Genomic DNA, 20,038 nt, shown 5'->3' with positions numbered 1-20,038 from the left:
GTGAAAATCCCAGTAGATTAGCAGTTTCTGAAATACTCAGACCAGCCCTTCTGGCACCAACAATCATGCCACGTTCAAAGTCACTCAAATCAACTTTCTTCCCCATACTGATGCTCGGTTTGAACTGCAGGAGATTGTCTTGACCATGTCTACATGCCTAAATGCACTGAGTTGCCGCCATGTGATTGGCTGCTTAGAAATTAAGTGTTAACGAGCAGTTGGACAGGTGTACCTAATAAAGTGGCCGGTGAGTGTATATATATATATATATATATATATATATATATATATATATATATATATATATATATATATGTATTTTTTTTTCTCTGCTTTGCACACACAAAGTTCAATAAAATATATATATTTTAGCTATTCTGTTTGGTTTCATAAGCTAATTTGTATTATTTGGTTAACATTGCTCTACCTTCCCCTCTTCTCAATGTCACACATAAACATGAGTCAAGTATTTTTGAGAAACTATTTTGAAATATAATTTAAATAATTATGTCCAACTCAATTCCAGATTATACGAAACTATAGCCATACAATGGTAGCCATACAACTATAGCATATCCAATATGTATCCGCCTACCTGGCAAAAACTTGATACTGTGGAGGACCAGGAATGTTGGTCTCTTGAAGGTCCCTTGTTCATTACACTTTCCCTAAAATAAGCCAGCAATGAAAATAAATAAATAAAATAGTGTGATAAGTACAGTTGCAGTGAAAAGGATTTCCGAAGGACCACGTGACACTGAGTGAAGAGTATTGAACTTGAGTAATGATGATGCTGAAAATTCAGCTTTGATCACAGATATAAATTACTTTTTAAAATATTTAAATAGAAAACAGTTATTTTAGATTGTAAAAAATATTTCACAATATTACTGTTTTTGCTGTATTTTGGATCAAATAAATTAAGCATTGGAATGAATTAAATCATGAATTACATTCTGCATGATAAAATATAAAGATTTCACAGTGATCTTCTGTAATGTTTTTTTTTTTTTAGTTACTACTACAACATTACTGTAGTAAAACCATGTTTTACTACATTTATACATGTGACGACGAGCAGAGAGTATACAATACTATAGATTAAAAAATAGTGAATACGTGCATATCAATAACCTTGAATTAACCATAATTTAATATTATTACCATAACAAGATGAAATGTTAATAAGTTAAGTGTATCAGCAATCATAATTCAAAGAAGAAAATTTCTTAGAAATATATGTCACCTAGGTGACGACGAGGATCACTCAGTCGCTTTGTGTAGTTTCAGTACGAAACAGCGCGGGGGCGCGCCTGTGCTTATGATTTTCCGATGGTAAAAACAAATTATATTTTGTTGTAGTACTTATGAATATATTGTTAACATTTTACAAAAGTCAAACTCAAATACAGTTAACTGCTACGGGGTTCTTGACAAACGAATGTGTGCAAATGTGCATTTTGTCCGTCATTAAAACGGCGCCGGCGGCATCACATTAAGTTACATTTTCATCAACGGGTTAAGTTTGTTGTAGCTATATAGGCGCTCAGTTTTTCCTGTTGTAAAATACATGTGGCCAAAATCGCATTTTATTCTAGCGTAGACCTTTCTCTCAGGTCCCACATGTCTCAGTCAGACATCAAATAAATAAAATATGAGCTTTTATAGACAAAGTGTTTAGTACTTATTCAAACAACAATATCTTTATTTACCCTTGCAAAACTTCGTTCAGCTGCTGTCTGCTGTGCGGCCGCTGCGGAGCTTCAGTTCATTCAGTCACGATAGAGGGGGCGGAGTTATCAGCTTTACTGACAGTTTAAGATCGAACAAGATTTACACAAGCTCTTTTTAAGATCTTTCATTGGCTAAATATTTTTAAAACAGACAGACAGACGTAAAGGGTGACCAATAGCAATAGCATTGATTTATTGAAGTAGAAGAAAACACCACCAACACCAAAAAAAAAGGGCACTTCGAGTGTCAGAGCAAAAAGGGCATGTGCTCTGCACAGGTTGAGCCCTACCTGTGCACGTGCCTGCGTGTGTGTGTGTGTGTGCGCTGTGCGATCTCCGAGTGACGTGTGTGCGCGCTGTGAGATCTCCGAGTGACGTGTGTGCGCGCTGTGCGATCTCCGAGTGACGTGTGTGTGTGTGCGCTGTGCGATCTCCGAGTGACGTGTGTGTGCGCGCTGTGAGATCTCCGAGTGACGTGTGTGCGCGCTGTGCGATCTCCGAGTGACGTGTGTGTGTGCGCTGTGCGATCTCCAAGTGACGTGTGTGTGTGTGTGTGTGTGTGTGTGTGTGTGTGCGCTGTGCGATCTCCGAGTGACGTGTGTGTGTGCGCTGTGAGATCTCCGAGTGACGTGTGTGCGCGCTGTGCGATCTCCGAGTGACGTGTGTGTGTGTGTGTGTGTGTGCGCTGTGCGATCTCCGAGTGACGTGTGTGTGTGCGCTGTGAGATCTCCGAGTGACGTGTGTGTGTGCGCTGTGCGATCTCTGAGTGACGTGTGTGAGTGTGTGTGTGTGTGTGTGCGCTGTGCAATCTCCGAGTGACGTGTGTGTGCGCTGTGCAATCTCCGAATGACGTGTGTGAGTGTGTGTGTGCGCTGTGAGATCTCCGAGTGACGTGTGTGTGTGCGCTGTGAGATCTCCGAGTGACGTGTGTGTGTGCGCTGTGCGATCTCTGAGTGACGTGTGTGAGTGTGTGTGTGTGTGTGTGTGCGCTGTGCAATCTCCGAGTGACGTGTGTGTGCGCTGTGCAATCTCCGAATGACGTGTGTGTGTGTGTGTGTGCGCGATCTCCGAGTGACGTGTGTGTGCGCTGTGCAATCTCCGAATGACGTGTGTGTGTGTGTGTGTGTGTGCGCGATCTCCGAGTGACGTGTGTGTGCGCTGTGAGATCTCCGAGTGACGTGTGTGTGTGTGTGTGCGCTGTGCGATCTACGAGTTACGTGTGTGTGCGCTGTGAGATCTCCGAGTGACGTGTGTGAGTGTGTGTGTGTGTGTGTGCGCTGTGCAATCTCCGAGTGACGTGTGTGTGTGTGTGTGTGTGCGCTGTGAGATCTCCGAGTGACGTGTGTGTGCGCTGTGAGATCTCCAAGTGACGTGTGTCTGTGTGTGTGTGTGTGTGCGCTGTGCAATCTCCGAGTGACGTGTGTGTGTGTGTGTGTGTGTGCGCTGTGCGATCTCCGAGTGACGTGTGTGTGCGCTGTGAGATCTCCGAGTGACGTGTGTGTGCGCTGTGAGATCTCCAAGTGACGTGTGTCTGTGTGTGTGTGTGTGTGCGCTGTGCAATCTCCGAGTGACGTGTGTGTGTGTGTGTGTGTGCGCTGTGCGATCTCCGAGTGACGTGTGTGTGCGCTGTGAGATCTCCGAGTGACGTGTGTGTGTGCACTGTGCGATCTCCGAATGACGTGAGTGTGTGTGTGTGTGTGTGTGTGTGTGTGTGTGCGCTGTGCAATCTCCGAGTGATGTGTGTGTGTGTGTGTGTGCGCTGTGCGATCTCCGAATGACGTGAGTGTGTGTGTGTGTGTGCTGTGCGATCTCCGAGTGACGTGTGTGTGTGCGCTGTGCGATCTCCGAGTGAAGTGTGTGTGTGCGCTGTGCGATCTCCGAGTGACGTGTGTGTGTGTGTGTGTGTGTGTGTATGTGTGCGCTGTGCGATCTCCGAGTGACGTGTGTGTGTGCGCTGTGCGATCTCCGAGTGACGTGTGTGTGTGTGTGTGTGTGCGCTGTGCGATCTCCGAGTGACATGTGTGTGGGCTGTGCGATCTCCGAGTCACGTGTGTGTGTGCGCTGTGCGATCTCCGAGTGACGTGTGTGAGTGTGTGTGTGTGTGTGTGTGTGTGTGTGTGTGTGCGCTGTGCAATCTCCGAGTCACGTGTGTGTGTGTGTGTGTGTGTGTGTGTGCGCTGTGCGATCTCCGAGTGACGTGTGTGTGTGCGCTGTGCGATCTCTGAGTGACGTGTGTGAGTGTGTGTGTGTGTGTGTGTGTGTGTGTGCGCTGTGCAATCTCCGAGTGACGTGTGTGTGTGTGTGTGTGCGCTGTGCGATCTCCGAGTGACGTGTGTGTGCGCTGTGCGATCTCCGAGTGACGTGTGTGTGTGTGTGTGTGTGCGCTGTGCGATCTCCGAGTGACGTGTGTGAGTGTGTGTGTGTGTGTGTGTGCGCTGTGCAATCTCCGAGTGACATGTGTGTGTGCGCTGTGCGATCTCCGAGTGACGTGTGTGTGTGTGCGCTGTGCGATCTCCGAGTGACGTGTGTGTGTGCACTGTGCGATCTCAGAGTGACGTGTGTGAGTGTGTGTGTGCGCTGTGCGATCTCCGAGTGACGTGTGTGTGTGCACTGTGCGATCTCAGAGTGACGTGTGTGAGTGTGTGTGTGCGCTGTGCGATCTCCGAGTGACGTGTGTGTGTGCTTCAATGAAAACAGCGCATTAATATAGACCGGTGATTAAACTGACTGGAACTATCTGTGCATTAACCGGTTTTATTGCACACCATCCAGCCAATCAGAGTCAAGTATTCAGACTATAAATACACATAAGTCATCAAAATGCCCATCTTTACAAGTATCCTCATAAACCCTGTTATTTATGTCTTTAGTGAACGTAAACATTTCACAGTAAACAGAAAAAAACAACGCACAAGTATATTAGACCCGTTCATTCGGTTTTAATGGCATTAATGTCCATCAAACAACAAAAGAGAAAAATCTCTCACTGCTCTTGACTGAATCACTTGTGTAACTTTAATAAGAATAAATGTGGGTTTAACTTACATAGTGAGGACTATGCAGTGTATTTTATATACGTTTGATTACTTTATACAATGTATGTATTTCTATTTCTAGTGCTTGAAGTGTTTCAGGTAGGTCTATTTCATTTGTGTCTGTTCTATTGTTGTTTGTTTTCCTATGTGCTTCCTATATTGGTTTCTTTGTTCTTTCTTTATCACCGTTTACTTGTCTTCAGTTAGCTTGAGTTTTATTTTTCTTAAGCTAATCGTTTTTTGTGATATTGAAATTAGGAAATTTCAATGCTATCAAAAAAGTGCATATTATAAAATCCTTTTTTAAAGCAAAAATAATTCTATTGTGAGATAGATATATTGTTATCATGAAATAAATCGACTCGTATCAAGATAATTTGATTCGAGATTACGTGACATAAATTTAAAAACAAAAAAAAATTATGTGCATGGAAAAATAAAATAAATAAAATAATAAAATAATAACAGAAAAATACAATTCTGCTCTTCAGAACAGCAAACAAAACTCTAATTAACTTTAATTACAGTAACTTCCTGGCAAATCCAGTGACTGGTTCTTCCTCATTTTTAAAGGATGTTATGTTGGTATTTATTAATAACTGATTTTATTTTTAAGCATGTTGTAATAGGTTTTTTCATTTACTCATATGTTTTTATTTATTTATATGGTTTATGTGTTTTAATGTGTTTGTGTTATGTGTGTTTTAAGCCCTATTGTAATTGCCCCTTGTGCGATTAATAAAGTGGTAAACTGAACTAAACTAAAGCGCTCGTTGCACCAGGGTAACTGATTCAAAGCCTCCTGCTGTCTGTGGCTGAGACTCGTTTCTAGTTAACTAATATATTGGGCAAATCCACCGAATTTTTCTCAAGTGATGAAATGTAAAGATGCATTATTTTAATGCTCCACACAGAGAAGACGGATGAGAACACAAATGAGATCGTGGACTTACAGCTGGAGGAGGAAGAGGAGAAGACCGATGAGGAAGAGGAAGAGGAAGAGGAGGGCGGACCGCCGAGCACTCTCGTAAAAGTGTTCAAGTTCATCATGAAGCAGAGCTACATCTGTGCTCTTATCGCTATGATGGTGAGAAGGTCAAAGGGCTTTTTTTTTTAACCCTTGTGTTCTGTTCGAATTCTGTGTACTCCCCTTATGGACTGGGTCAAATTGACCCTAATTGAATTCAATACAATTCCTCAAAAATCACACTATGAAAAACAACAAAGATTTAGATACAAACTGTAAACTTTTAATATCAACATTTGTCAAACATTCAGAATATTATATCTGAAAATATGATTTATGAAAATGTTTTTAAAACATTTTTTAAAACAGTTTTGTTTTGACAAAATTGGAAAATAAACAGTATACTGTTTTTTTTTGCATATATTTTTTTTTTCCTTATTTTTTTTTTATTTTTTTTTACATTTTATGCTTTGAACATCGTAACTGAACAAACAAAAAAATCCTGTATAATGAAAATTTTAATTTTCCTAAGTTAACGTTCCCTAGTTTCCTAAGACCTATTTTCGTAGTTTCATTATTCACTCACTGGGAAGTGAGAAACCAAACATAACAAAAACATACATCAAATAAATGTTTTTTATTTATTTTTTGGCTCTGTGAAGCTGCCTTTGAAAATCCTACATAAAAGTTTTGGTTAAAAGCTAGGTATTTTAGATATTTTGAATATTGAAATGAGAGCTTATTTTACTATCTGTGTCTGACAAAGATTTTCATCTGTATTTTGCAAATAATTCTAAACACTGTGATTTTAGCTTTTTCAAGTGTGTTTGGTTAGGGTTAGAGCACTTTTAGATGCACTTGCACATTAGAACTGGAGTTGAAGTGCCCTGACATACAGAAAATAAATGTTTTTATTTTGTGTCTGTACAGTTGCTTTTGAATGGCTGCCTATGAGGGTCAAATTGACCCGCGAACATCACAGTAATAGTAATTTTGTTTGTATATGTCAAAACACATCAGCATGTTGAAACTTTGCATGCATGTTCTTAATGATAAATGAGAAAAAGTCACAAAATATCAAGAAAAAAAGCAAAGGTTAACCAGTATTTCCAACAACTTGAAAATCGAAACGGGTCAAATTGACCCGCAACATAACACAAGGGTTAACTGTTCCTTTGAAGTTCTAAATTAGAATTTGAGTGTGAAATGGTTCATTTGGAACATTTGGAACATTTGGAACATGGAATCTTATGAATGTTTGTGTGTTTCTCAGGCGTGGAGTATAACGTACGTGAGCTGGCTGACGTTTGTGTTTCTGCTCTGGTCCTGTACTCTCTGGATGGTGCGAGACAGGAGGAAGTACGCCATGCTGACCTCGCCGTTCATGGTGGCTTATGGGAACCTTCTGTTAGTCCTTCAGTATATCTGGAGTTTTGAGCGCTTGGAGGCAGTGCCTGGGTTCTTTCTGAAGATGACGGTGCCCTTCACTGGACTGAGCTCCAAGGTAACAATTAGACATTTAGCCAATGAACTGCCCGATTTTGCGAAAGATTATATATTATTTTCACTTTAATCAGACATCAACAATAAGTGCAGTTTCTGCTGTATGGCTTGGCCACAAAAAAAAAAATATTACATGCTTTTATACAGTATATCAGAAAAATATATGTATGATTTAATAAAAATATAATGTGGCAACTATAATATAAATTATATATGCTATAATAAGATATAAATATATGCAATACAGGTCAAAAGTTTGGAATAATTAAGAAAAGTCTCTTATGTTCACCGAGGCTGCATTTATTTGTTCATTTGATTATTTAAAAAACGAACAAATTCAAAACTTTTTCTCCTCAAACTTATGAACATCGTAGTTATCATATTTATTTTGTGTACAAATGTTATATGTTAAATATATGGGAGCTTTTTTCTGCCACAGAATAAAAAATAATAAAAGTAATTGCGACTTTTTATTTCACAATTCGGACTTTTTTTCGTAGAATTGCATGATATAAAGTCGCAATTTCAAGAAACAAGTCAGAATTGCGAGTTATAAAGTCAGAATTGTGAGATAAAAGGTCGCAATTATCTAATTATTAGTTATTAATTCGTGGCGGAAACAAAATTCCATAAAATTATGTATCAAACAGTGTAGTTACAAACAAGTACAAATAATGTATTTGCAGCAATAGCTGTAAATTATATATCTATAATACATATAATTGTATATAACTGCCATAAGTTATAAACACACTTTGAATGTAAAACGTCACTACACTGTGATTTATTGATACATTTATGCCCATTACCAAAACTGTGTTGAGTATTTTACTAGTGTGTTTTTGCCATTGTGTGTGTGTGTGTGTGTGTTGTAGATTCTGTGTCAGCTGAGCTTCTGGCTTCTGCTCAGACAAACGCTGATGGAGCGACAGGCGAGGGTGGAAGAAGAAGCAGCGCTTTGTGACGTCAAAGTAGACGAGCAGAAAAAAGGTGCTTTATTAGAATCTCTAACAAGTGGTTTCCAATGCAGATTAAATCCTGTGACAGTCACAGCAGAACATCTCTTAGTTATTTTATATCCATAAAGAAATAACTTTCCATGTGGGTTTCAGAGGAAGACAAAGAGGAAGAGGAAGTGGACGAGAACGACCTGATGCATGTGATGGGGAATCTAGTGAAGGCTCTGCTGGTGAAATACTGGATCTATATCTGCGGAGGAATGTTCTTCTTCGTCAGCTTTGAAGGAGACATGGTCATGTACAAGATCGTCTACATGATGATGTTTCTCTTCTGCGTGGCTCTTTACCAGGTGCAGCACTGCTGTCTAAAGCCTTGTTTATACTCGACGCGTCCGCACGAGCGCGAGTCTCCGCTGACTGCGCGCGCACCTCTCCAAACGGACGAGGCGTTTATACTTGACGCGCTCGCCGTTGTGCTATTCTGTGAAACGACAGGGGGGCGACTCGGAGTAATTCTCCTCTAAACCACCAGGAATCAGCAGTGAAGAAGTAGTTTGCCGTTTATTAGTAGTTTATTAATAGCTGATTCATATTAAAAGAGTAATAAATGCAGTTGGTGTATTGTACTTTCTTGTACAAACTCGTTAAACAACTGAAGCCTTATTGAAGAGTGTTTAAACCTTAATTTCATCAGCAGGGCTTACTTCTGCTATTGTAGGCTTATTTTGTAAATATAAGCAGTTTAGACAAGTGCAAACTGGGTGCTTAATGCAAATGTGTTCCTATTCACAAAATGAGAGGCTTTTATGGTCGCCCATCAATGCAAATGTCTCTGTGTATAGAAGGATCATAAACATGCTGGTACAGACGTACCAGTTCGGCCTGATTCGGCTCGAAGTCGTTCATCTTCGGATGCGGCGCCGCGCGCGATGTTACAAAAAGTGCCGTGCACACCGCCAGGCGAAATGGGGTCTTGCGCACCCAACGCGCACGACCGCCCACACCGCAATTACGTCATTTTGCCGTGCGCACCTTCGCGCTCTTGCGGACGCGGCGAGTATAAACAAGGCTTAACACTAGGGGCCCTATTTTAACGATCTGGAACACAAGTATCAAGCGCGAAGGGCAAGTATCTTTGTGTATCGGGTCTTGGGCACTGTTGTCATTTTACCGGCGGGATAAATGACTCTTGCGCCCGACGCAAGTTTAAAAGGGGTTGGTCTGAAGTAGCTTCATTATTCATAGGTGTGGTTTGGGCGTAACGTGAAATAAACCAATCAGAGCGTCATCCAACATTCCCTTTAAGAGCAGGTCCGCATGTTGCATGGCGGATTGCTATTATAACGGCGGATTTACCAGACGCGCGCCAGGAGCGGTTCACAGCCGAGGAGACCGACGTTCTCGTCAGGGCCGTGAAAGACAGAGAAGTGGCGTTGTACGGGGATGGGAGAAACCCACCCAAATCAGCGTCGGTTAAACAGGCGTGTCTTCATGGACACCACAATGATTTCCCTCATGTGTTAATATTTTTCCTTGTTATAATGTATGATTTGCAAAAATAAAAACTGCTGCATCTGTGTTGATGAGAGAATCAAAGTGTGTATGCGTGTTGTGCACCCGCTACATTATGGCCAAGCATGCGCGCTTAAAATAGCATTATGAACAACGCGCAACGCGCCACTGACTTTAGACTAGGTTTTTTCTGGTCAGTGGCGGAATTGTTTTCTGGAACTGCAAAATAGCACTAGGGATTGTTTGCGCCGAAACACGCCTCCTTTTTGCGCCGACCCGCCCAGGGAGCGCAAGTTCATTCCCTAGTTTACCGACGAGCGTCTGTGGAGGGAAAAGCCCGCTTTGCGCGGGTGCAAAATAGGAATGATACATGCGTCAGTGTACAAAGTCATTTGCGCCGGGTGCAAGATAGGGCCCTAGAAGGCCTTAAAGGTTGTTGGGATTTTGACTGGACACATCTGTGAAAACATGTCCATGTCGTGTATATATTTATTCAGTTGTTATTGCAAGCAAGCAAGCAAATTTATTTATATAGCACATTTTCAAACAACAGACGTTGTCCCAAAGTGCTTTACAAAAATGATAACATTAAAATCATACAACAAAACAAACACAACTTATTCAAGAGCTAAAGAAAATAAATACGTTTTTAAATAAGACTTATAAGTGGTAATTGATGGAGCTGACCTCACGTGGAATGGGCATACCTGTCAACACTCCTATTTTTCCAGGGTTTCTCCCGGTTTTTAGCCCTATCTCCCGGACCCCTGCCGGTTTGTTATTTCCCGTAATTTGCATGGCCCAAACTCCTTTATGAATAATCGGACCAATATGTTTGTCTAATGTTGACCAGTTGTCAGATCTTGTATTAAATGCATTATATTCACACAATCCACACACCATATACAATTTCAACCCGTTTGTCATCTCAACCTGGCAACCTATAACCCAGTTGCACAGTCGCGGAAAGCTTAACCCGAAAGCGAGCTCCCAGTCGCACCGAACAATCCCCGCACAAATCTCCCGGACAGAAATGGGAATGGGAGACTATTCCAAAGTTTGGGACCTACCACGGAAAAAGCACGATCTCCTTTTGATTTTAAATGACAACGAGGGACCTTTATATAGTATATATAATAGGGCTGTCAAAATGAACACAACGTGATCAACGCGTTCAAAATATTAACACAGCATCCTTGTTTTTTTCCTGGCATCCTTTGGATAGTGTTACAGTATGTAATCAAGCTCTCATTCATTCAAGTGACTTTAAACCACAGTGCAGTGTTATTTTACATTTGATCTATTTATTCAATTTCTTAGATTTTACTCTCAGACCTGTACCTGAGCATCTTGAAGCGCTGTTTACAAGGTTGCATGGGTCACAAACACAAAATTTGGGCCAATAGAAATATATGCTCCTAAAATCAAAATTGTTCAATGGCATCTTTTTATGAAAGAAGGCCAGTATTACCAATTCCAATACAAATAAATAGATTTATTTCTATTTTCAATAGCTCAATTTGTTCTATTGGCCCACTTAGCCCGGTTCTATCTTTACTTACCCTGTCAAAATGCACAAAAAGTTATTGTTTTTGACCCATGTAACCTTGTAAAGAGTGCTTTAAGATTTTCAGGTAAGTTTAACAGGTAAATATACTGTACAGAAATGTAATAATCAAACACTGCACTGCTTCACTGCATAAATTATAAATGAAATATACACTACCGTTCAAAAGTTTGGGGTCAGTAAGAATTTTATTTTTATTTTTTGGAGGAAAGAAATCAATACTTTTATTTATCAAGGACAGTAAAGACATTTATAATGTTACAAAAGTCTTTTGAACTTCCTATTCATCAAAGAATCCTAAAAAAAAAAAAAAAAACTGTACAACTGACAGACCAACAACTGTTTCAACATTGATAATAATAATAATAAATGTTTCTTGAGCATCAAATCCTCATATTATACTGATTTGTGAAGGATCATTTGACACTGAAGACACTGACACTGGTGATGCTGAAAATTCAGCTTTGATCACAGGAATAAATTACACTTTACTATATATTCACACAGAAAACAGCTGATTTACACTGGAATAATATTTAATACTATAACTGATTTTGTTGTATTTTTAATCAAATAAGCGCAGCCACGGTTAGCAGAAGAGAATTCTTTTAAAAGTATTTAAAATCGTACCGAGCCCAAACTTTTGAACGGTAGTGTAGATGAATCCTTATTAAAGCAACAAAGTTAGTCAGTCAAGATCAGTGAGTGATTTTCTCTTTTCATCTCTTTTTCATTAACATTAATGACAGAAAGCAGCAGGTTTATTAGGCTGCTGTCACTTTAAGAGCTGCCACACATGACGCGGATCTGACACACCATTTTCTCACAACTCTTTACATTTATTTAAGACTTAATTTAACTGTTTTAAGACTGTTCTCGCGAAGATACTCGACAAAGAAAACTGCCATTTTGGCTTGTGTTGCATAAGAATAAGCCTATTTTATTATAAAGGATGAGCGAGTCTTCATTTCGGGTGAAGTTTTCCTTGAAAGGTCTTTGACGGAGCGCTTCTGTTCTCCTCAGGTACACTATGAATGGTGGCGCAGGATCCTGAAGTACTTCTGGATGTCTGTGGTGGTTTATACTATGCTTGTGCTCATCCTAATCTACACCTGTCAGTTTGAGAACGCCATCGCTACCTGGACCAGTATGACAGGCATGACAGAGAAAGTGTGAGTATTGAATACTCTAGATACGTTTGATCTGTTGGTCGTGCCACAAGCCACACAGTTCAAGTCTAAGTGAGCGGCTTTATTGTCTACACCAGCAGCTCATCTAAGGAAGCATCCTAACTGATATGAAACCTTATGTTTTATTACAGATTTTAAGTGCAAAGTATGCATTCAGTGCTCCTGTAGATTTGGGCCAAAAACGAGTATAAAAACAGCAAATGGCCTCTTTAAAACAAAGTCTTGATTTTGACTTAGATCTACTAGAACAAGTTTTTCACATATTCTCCATTGTTGCGGCTCCTCTCTTCCCAGTCTGTCAGTAACGCTCTGTTTAGTTCCTGTCTCTATGAAGCCCCTCCTTCTGAAAAGCACACTGTGCTCTGATTGGTCGGCTGGAGCAGTGTGTTGTGATTGGTCAATCGTAAATGAGACGCCTCTTCCCATAACCGCGAGTTTCAACACACTACTAACTAACTCAACCAGGCTCCGCCCCTTTATTCTGCGTATAAATTATTTAAATGAGGAATATTGTGACGTGTTCGTTCCCGGAAGAAACTCAAGACTACAATGGAGGCGTTTCAGGAGTTCAGAAACACTGACACTGATATAGAGAAGAACTCCCACTGGAATTTGTAAATTTGCAGAGCTTTTTAATGCTTAAACAGCAACATTACACACTAAAGAAAGATGAACATGTAAAATAAAGCATAATAACACCTCTTTAGGCAGCATTATTTCCCACTCTCTTCTGTCTCTTTGCAGACTGAAGGCTATCGGGCTGAAGAAGTACAGCCTCTCTGATTTGTTCACCCGTATCTTCATCCCCACGTCCTTCTTGCTGGTGTGTATCCTGCACCTGCATTACTTCCACGACCACTTTCTGCAGCTCACTGATCTCAAAGCAGTGGTCAGCAAACAGGAGAGCACCATTTACAGGTGAGAGCGCTTTCTCTGCTCAGGCTGAGGTCTTCGCTAGTTACAGCCGATGATAACAGGGATGAGTGATGTCATTTAGGTGAGGTCATGGATCATGATATCTCAAATCTGATTAGACGAGCCACAGTTGAAGTCGTAACACAAGCTTTCCATTGATGTATGGTTTGTTAGGATATGACAATATTTGGCCGAGATACAACTATTTGAAAATCTTGAATCTGAGGGTGCAAAAAAAATGATAATTGAGAAAATCGCCTTTAAAGTTGTCCATTAATGTTCGCGATTGTGCGGCATTCACTCACAAAAATATATTTTTTTATATATTTACGGTAGGAAATTTACTAAATATCTTCATGGAACATGATCTTTACTTAATATCCTAATGATTTTTGGCATAAAAGAAAAATCGATAATTTTGACCCATATAATGTATTGTTGGTTATTGCCACAAATTTACCCGTGCGACTTGTGACTGGTTTTGTGATCAAGGGTACCTGTCCACATATTTGATTGAACATTCTCTTGTGGTGCATTGCTTTAATAATTAATTGTAAACAGAAAATTTGTAGCTATATTCAACTTCTAAAGGTTTGCAGAGTGTTTGCTCCATTGTCTTGTTGAACTTCATTTTGGGCTCTGTTTACATCCGGTATTAAGATGCGTTTTGGTCGATCGGATCCCAAGTGAGGGAGACACAAACCCGTTTACACCTGGTGTTTTAATCCGTCTCTTTTGTCCACTTTCAACCACTTCTGTCCTGATTTCTTCGAGGGGAGGGGCTATGGGAGGATAAATGTCAGTTTTTTCAGATCTTTTGATCTGATGGCCAAAATAAGCTCATGCAATTATATATGAACACGATCGGAGACGACGGAAAAACACACGGAGAGCATCAGCTTTAGTTTCTGCTCTGACAGCCGCAAGACCAGCCGAACGCTGTGAGTGTGTGTTAGAAATCAGGAATGATGAGAGAACATTGTGCTTGATGCGTTTTTCATCTTCAAACTAATCTTGGGTCTCCAGCCGACAAAGTTTGAACCCCGTCTGGCTAGAGCGCTTCACATAATGTTACGCATTAGGCCAGTAGACAGAGAGTAGACGGGCTTTTGTGGCTGTTTGAACACATTCGATCACATGAGTGTTTACACTACGAAAGCAATCTGGTCCTATGTGTTTTCAACTACCTCTGGAAGTGGTCGAAAGTGGACAAGCTCAAAATGTTTTCGAGTCGTTCACTTGTGATCTAATCGACCAAAACGCATCTTAATCCCAGGTGTAAATAGAGCCTTAGGTTCATCCTCATGCTTCATTTCCTCATTTCTCACTGTCTGCTTCATGATGGTTTGTCCTCTGTTAAATCTGTTGCAGTGTAAACCTTGTTTAATCTCTGCCGATCATCTTACTTTATGCAAATTCACTTCTTTTTTAACCAATCATCTGCTCACATCTTTCCCCTGCCATCCCTCACATCACAGCTATACTAAAGTCAGTGGTCGTATCTATCTGATCGTGGATAGGTGGGTGACTGATTTTCTTTCTCTGCCATTTATGGAAACCACAACGAATGTTCACCTTTTCCCCAATTTCCCACAATCCCTCATTCTTCTCACTACTCTCAGTACACTTGTTTTCTCACTTGATGATGTCACTTTTTAACGGCCTGATCAAAAAATGTATGAGTCTTTGTCACTGACTTGATTTTCTTGTTTAGAACTTTAATTTTTGCTGTAAATGTTACATAATGTCAAAGTCAACGTGAAACTGCATTCAAAACCCGTTTTATTTCTGTAGTCAGATGTATTTCCGAATAGGGGTGGGAATCTTTAGGCACCTCACGATCTGATTCCGATTCTGGGAGTCACGATCCGATTCGCTTTAACCCTTTAAGTTTATGGAAGAATATTTTATTGATGGTTCGAGGGTTTTTGTGTATGTGTGTGGAATTGCAAGTAAGCAGACTATGACTGTTTCTAAAGCACAAATAGTGCAATTGCTCATTTGTGGTTAAAAACGGAAATTTTCAGAGAAACGGTGCATTGGAGAATCAATTTTTTCTCCCACCCCTAATCCCTAGTGGCCAATAAGGAAAGTTGTTTCAGGCGTGGGAAGTTATTATAGTATTTATGTTTTTGTCGTTTGCGTTTGAATAACATTTATGAACAGGAACGCGTATTAAAAAGCTAAATAGGGACTTTTTTGGTTTCATGTTGACTTTAAACCTCTGCCTGCTCAAATGCATCCCAGAAAGTGTTACTGAAGTCAGCTTTATATCCTGACGATTAATCCTCCTCATCCATGACAGTCTCCGACTCTAACATCTCCTCAGCATGTCTCTGAAATGCACGGTCCTCTCGTCTTCGAAGCATCTCCAAATCTATCTGTCCCTCTTTCTCCATCTCCATATTTCCATTCTGTTGAGTGTTGACTGTTCTACATGTGAAACTTTTCTTGATTTCTTTCGTATATTTCCATTCTGTAAATTACTTCAACAGCATCAAGCAAAAAATATCTTCTCCCGAGAGCAAGTAAGTGTGGTAATAAACAAGGTAAATCTTTGACATGAAACCTCATCATGCAAGCGTTTAAACCCTTCAGAGCCGCGAGACCATTCGGACGAGGTCATTGCCACTTTATTCTGACTGCTGGATATTTCTTTGTTTTGGTTTGGTTTTACGGTCACATGATTCACGTATGGCAGACACGTGCATTGCTTGTTTAAACAAAGGCCCTGACACTGTAATGCAATCCGGCTTGTTCCTTACGGATCTAATGCACACGGCATCCATGATTTCCACCCAAACCCTGCCTGTGCAAGCCAAGGTTTATGCCACTTAAGGGACTAACATTTCATTCACTGGGATCGTTTTATAACCCAAAGTAAGCTAACCTGATCAGCATGTGATCTAAGTTTAGAGACAGTATGGGTGATTCATCAATTAGAGGAACTTTTCTATCGGCTAGGATGAATTTAAAGACAAAATGTTTTTTGTTTTTTTTAAACCTGTGGTTTATTTGTTTATTTTATTTGTGTTAAAATGTTTGTTTTGCCATAATTTCTTTATTTTGTTCCTGTTTCATAACCAGACATTACCATGGAAAATCAGGACAAGTATTTGCGCATTTTCTAACGAATAAATGAATGAATTTGTTTTCATTAAAAAAATATATTTATTGAACTTATTTATTTGTATATTTTACTTATGTATTTAACTTCAATTATTTATCATATAATCGCTAATAAATTGTGCTGTTATTTACTGTCTTTTCAAGCAGTTAAAAAAAACTATTACATTTAAAAAGAGTTTATGTTTGGTTATGATGTAAATGAGAATCAGATCATTAAAAAGCAGAAATGTTTCTTTTTATTAATCTTTATTTGGTATCTTGACCAAACTAGTTAGAATTTGAGAATTTTTAATTAAGCAACCATGCATTTATTTGTATAAATTAAAAATATAAATGTGTTGTATTAGCATGCAATTTCAACTATTTTGTCATCATAATGTGACAAATGAAAATCCAGATTTATTTACAGGACATGTGATAAATGTTTGATTAGATGATGCATAATTTAAAGAAAGTTTAATTTTTCATGCTTTCAGGAAGTCAAAAGTGCCTGTAATTGAAGAATCACTCATATGTCACACATATAAATAGGTGATATAGTGTGTGTGTCTTTCTCTCCTAATGAAATATTCCTGATCTCCAGACTCGTTCATCCAGACGGGAGTCTGGCGGATCTGACGATGATGAGCACGTCTCCAGAGCCGCTGCTGAAAGAGGAGAAGGAGAAGGAGAAGGAGAAGGAGAAGGAGAAGGAGAAGGAGAAAGAGTCCATGAACGAGGTGCTGGTCGTGGACTGTGTGGAGGAGGAGAAGAAGAAAGAGTCTTTATCCATCCACTCGGCTCATCTGTCCAGTCAGGAGGATATTCAGCAGTCCAGTGCCGCCACAGATCCTGAACCGCCGTCAGATCAGAGCTCAGGTGCTGCACTCGACTCTATTATTGGCTAGTCTAGTCATTTCATTACAGCATATTTTCTTTTCTATACACTTCTGTACACTTCTTAGATGCGGCTATATGGATTTTATTCTGCTGTAGACTAGTGTAGTTTACACATTTATGTACATCTTATTGTTTTTTCTGTATTTTTCATGTTAAATATAGTCATTTTATTTAATTTATTTATTTAATTTTTTTCAAATTAATTTGATTTATTTATTATTTTATTTTATTTATTATTTTCATTTTTTTATTTCTAAACCTACCCATCACAGAAAACTTTCTGCATTTTTTAAATTTTCATATGGTTTACCTGAACCACACACACACACACACACACACACACTCACTCATGTCTGGTCCACTATCTTTGTGGGGACTCTCCATAGATGTAATGATTTTTATACTGTACAAACTGTATATTCTCTCCCCTAAACCTACTCATCACACACACACACACACACACACATAAACCCAACCCCTAAACCTACCCATCACACACACACACACACACACACACACACATAAACCCAACCCCTAAACCTACTCATCACACACACACACACACATAAACCCAACCCCTAAACCTACCCATCACACACACACACACACACACACACACACACACACACACACACACACACACACACACACACACACACACACACACACACACACACACACACACACACACACACCCAACCCCTAAACCTACCCATCACACACACACACACACACATAAACCCAACCCCTAAACCTACTCATCACACACACACACACACACACGCACACACACACACACACACACACACACACACACATCCAAACAAAAAAAAGTGAAGTATAGCGTTGTTAAAGCAGTTAAGGGTGCTTTAAAGTAAATTGGATTAAAACCCTCTAAAGCATGAAAGTACCTAGTTCTGCTGCTCTGTTGTTATTCTTTAGATGATAAAAGATGAGCAGAGTAAAAAAGAGGCTTTGTATCTTTTTAAGCGTATTTATACGTGCCTGTTCATTTGAAGGCTGCATTACATTTACTCTCATTCTTCCTCAGATTTAGTTGCCTCTGTGTTTAGTTCAAGTATTTTCTTTTACTTTACTCAGTTCTTCAGGTAATACACTCTAATCTAATCTCTAATCATGACACGTAAATGGAAGAAAAACAGTCCGATTTCTCCCTCACTTCTGTTTCAGACCTCAGGAATAAGTGGCACTTGGTGGTGGACCGGCTCACAGTCCTGTTCCTCAAGTTCCTGGAGTATTTCCACAAGCTGAAGCTCTTCATCTGGTGGCTCCTCGAGATGCACATCACCAAGATCGTCTCCACCTACATCATCCTGCTGTCTGTCAAAGAGGTCGAAGCTCCGCCCACTTCTCCAAACGCAAACATGAATATCGTACGGTAATCTGAAGCTGTTTCTGTTTGTGGTGTGTCTGTTGCAGGTCTCGCTGCTGAACTACGTGTTTTTGATCTCGTGGGCGTTTGCACTGCCATATAAGCAGTTTCGAGTTCTTGCGTCAAGCGTGTGCACCGTATGGACGTGTGTTATCATCATCTGCAAGATGTTTTACCAGCTAAAGACCATCGAACCCCAAAACTACTCAAGCAAATGTACTATGGTGGGTTTCTTTAACCAGAGTGAACTCATCAAATGTGTTTCTCACTATGGAGATGGGATTCGGTTTCAGATACAGTCATTAATGTGAAATACTTGTCATCCAAATTGAGTTTGTCTTTAGTGGAATAGTAGATTTGCTGTTTAATCATGTGAACGTGCTCCTGTAGCCCGACAACTACACAGAGACGCAGAAGAAATACATGATTCAGTCCCTACTGTACCGGGAGCCTATAGATCCTGCCAACTGGGTCGGTCTGGAGAAGTTTGAACAGATACTACCCTACCTGAGGGTGAGGAGACACACTATCATATATTTTCAAAGAAATATGACTTTATCTTTCAATAACTCCAAAACAACATTTGGTCAGTTTACAATTTCTGTTTATTCCTAAGAATCATTCATGCATCACCGTTGGCTCTTTTCCTTCTTTCCCAGAATAACTTGTTGATGTTGGCCATCTTGGCGTTCGAGGTCACCATTTACAGACATCAGGAGTTTTTCCGCCTGAGAAACCAACTCTCTCCTCCTCCCTCTCGAACCATCTTTCACGATATCACCCGACAACACCTCGACCACGGAATCATCAACTGTGCCAAATACTTCATAAACTATTTCTTCTACAAATTTGGTTTAGAGGTATATATTTGTCTATCTATCTATCTATCTATCTATCTATCTATCTATCTATCTATCTATCTATCTATCTATCTATCTATCTATCTATCTATCTATCTATCTATCTATCTATCTGTCTGTCTGTCTGTCTGTCTGTCTGTCTGTCTGTCTGTCTGTCTGTCTGTCTGTCTGTCTGTCTGTCTGTCTGTCTGTCTTTTTATCTATCTGTCTATCTATCTATCCTTCCGTCTCTCTGTCTGTCTATCTATCTGTCTGTCTGTCTGTCTTTTTATCTGTCTGTCTGTCTGTCTATCTATCTGTCTGTCTGTCTGTCTGTCTTTTTATCTATCTATCTATGTATCTATATATATATATATATATATATATATATATATATTGGTCTGTCTTTCTGTCTGT

General features: G+C 39.8%; 1 protein-coding gene across 4 annotated transcripts in view; it reads left to right on the top strand.

Annotated features, from left to right (window-relative positions):
- Window positions 1-20,038, top strand: part of LOC130105607 (piezo-type mechanosensitive ion channel component 2) — a 144,666-nt gene that overhangs the window by 62,648 nt on the left and 61,980 nt on the right. For 2 of the 4 annotated variants that reach the window (XM_056271672.1, XM_056271669.1), the window contains exons 12-23: window positions 5,683-5,855; window positions 7,009-7,239; window positions 8,114-8,228; window positions 8,351-8,547; window positions 12,300-12,448; window positions 13,211-13,384; window positions 15,877-15,909; window positions 17,094-17,368; window positions 18,581-18,741; window positions 18,830-19,006; window positions 19,173-19,295; window positions 19,442-19,642. In XM_056271672.1, the coding sequence (XP_056127647.1) occupies window positions 5,683-5,855; window positions 7,009-7,239; window positions 8,114-8,228; window positions 8,351-8,547; window positions 12,300-12,448; window positions 13,211-13,384; window positions 15,877-15,909; window positions 17,094-17,368; window positions 18,581-18,741; window positions 18,830-19,006; window positions 19,173-19,295; window positions 19,442-19,642 (2,009 nt within the window). Of the gene's footprint in view, window positions 1-5,682; window positions 5,856-7,008; window positions 7,240-8,113; window positions 8,229-8,350; window positions 8,548-12,299; window positions 12,449-13,210; window positions 13,385-14,859; window positions 14,902-15,876; window positions 15,910-17,093; window positions 17,369-18,580; window positions 18,742-18,829; window positions 19,007-19,172; window positions 19,296-19,441; window positions 19,643-20,038 lie in introns of all 4 variants that reach the window. The other 2 variants (XM_056271670.1, XM_056271671.1) reach the window with 2 other exon arrangements.

This window comes from Rhinichthys klamathensis, unplaced genomic scaffold, assembly GCF_029890125.1.
Source record: "Rhinichthys klamathensis goyatoka isolate OS25496 unplaced genomic scaffold, OSU_Roscu_1.1 h1tg000323l_1, whole genome shotgun sequence".
Taxonomy (NCBI): Eukaryota; Metazoa; Chordata; class Actinopteri; order Cypriniformes; family Leuciscidae; genus Rhinichthys; species Rhinichthys klamathensis.
The sequence above is the reverse complement of the archived record's forward strand: the minus strand, read 5'-3'. Positions and strand labels throughout refer to the sequence as shown.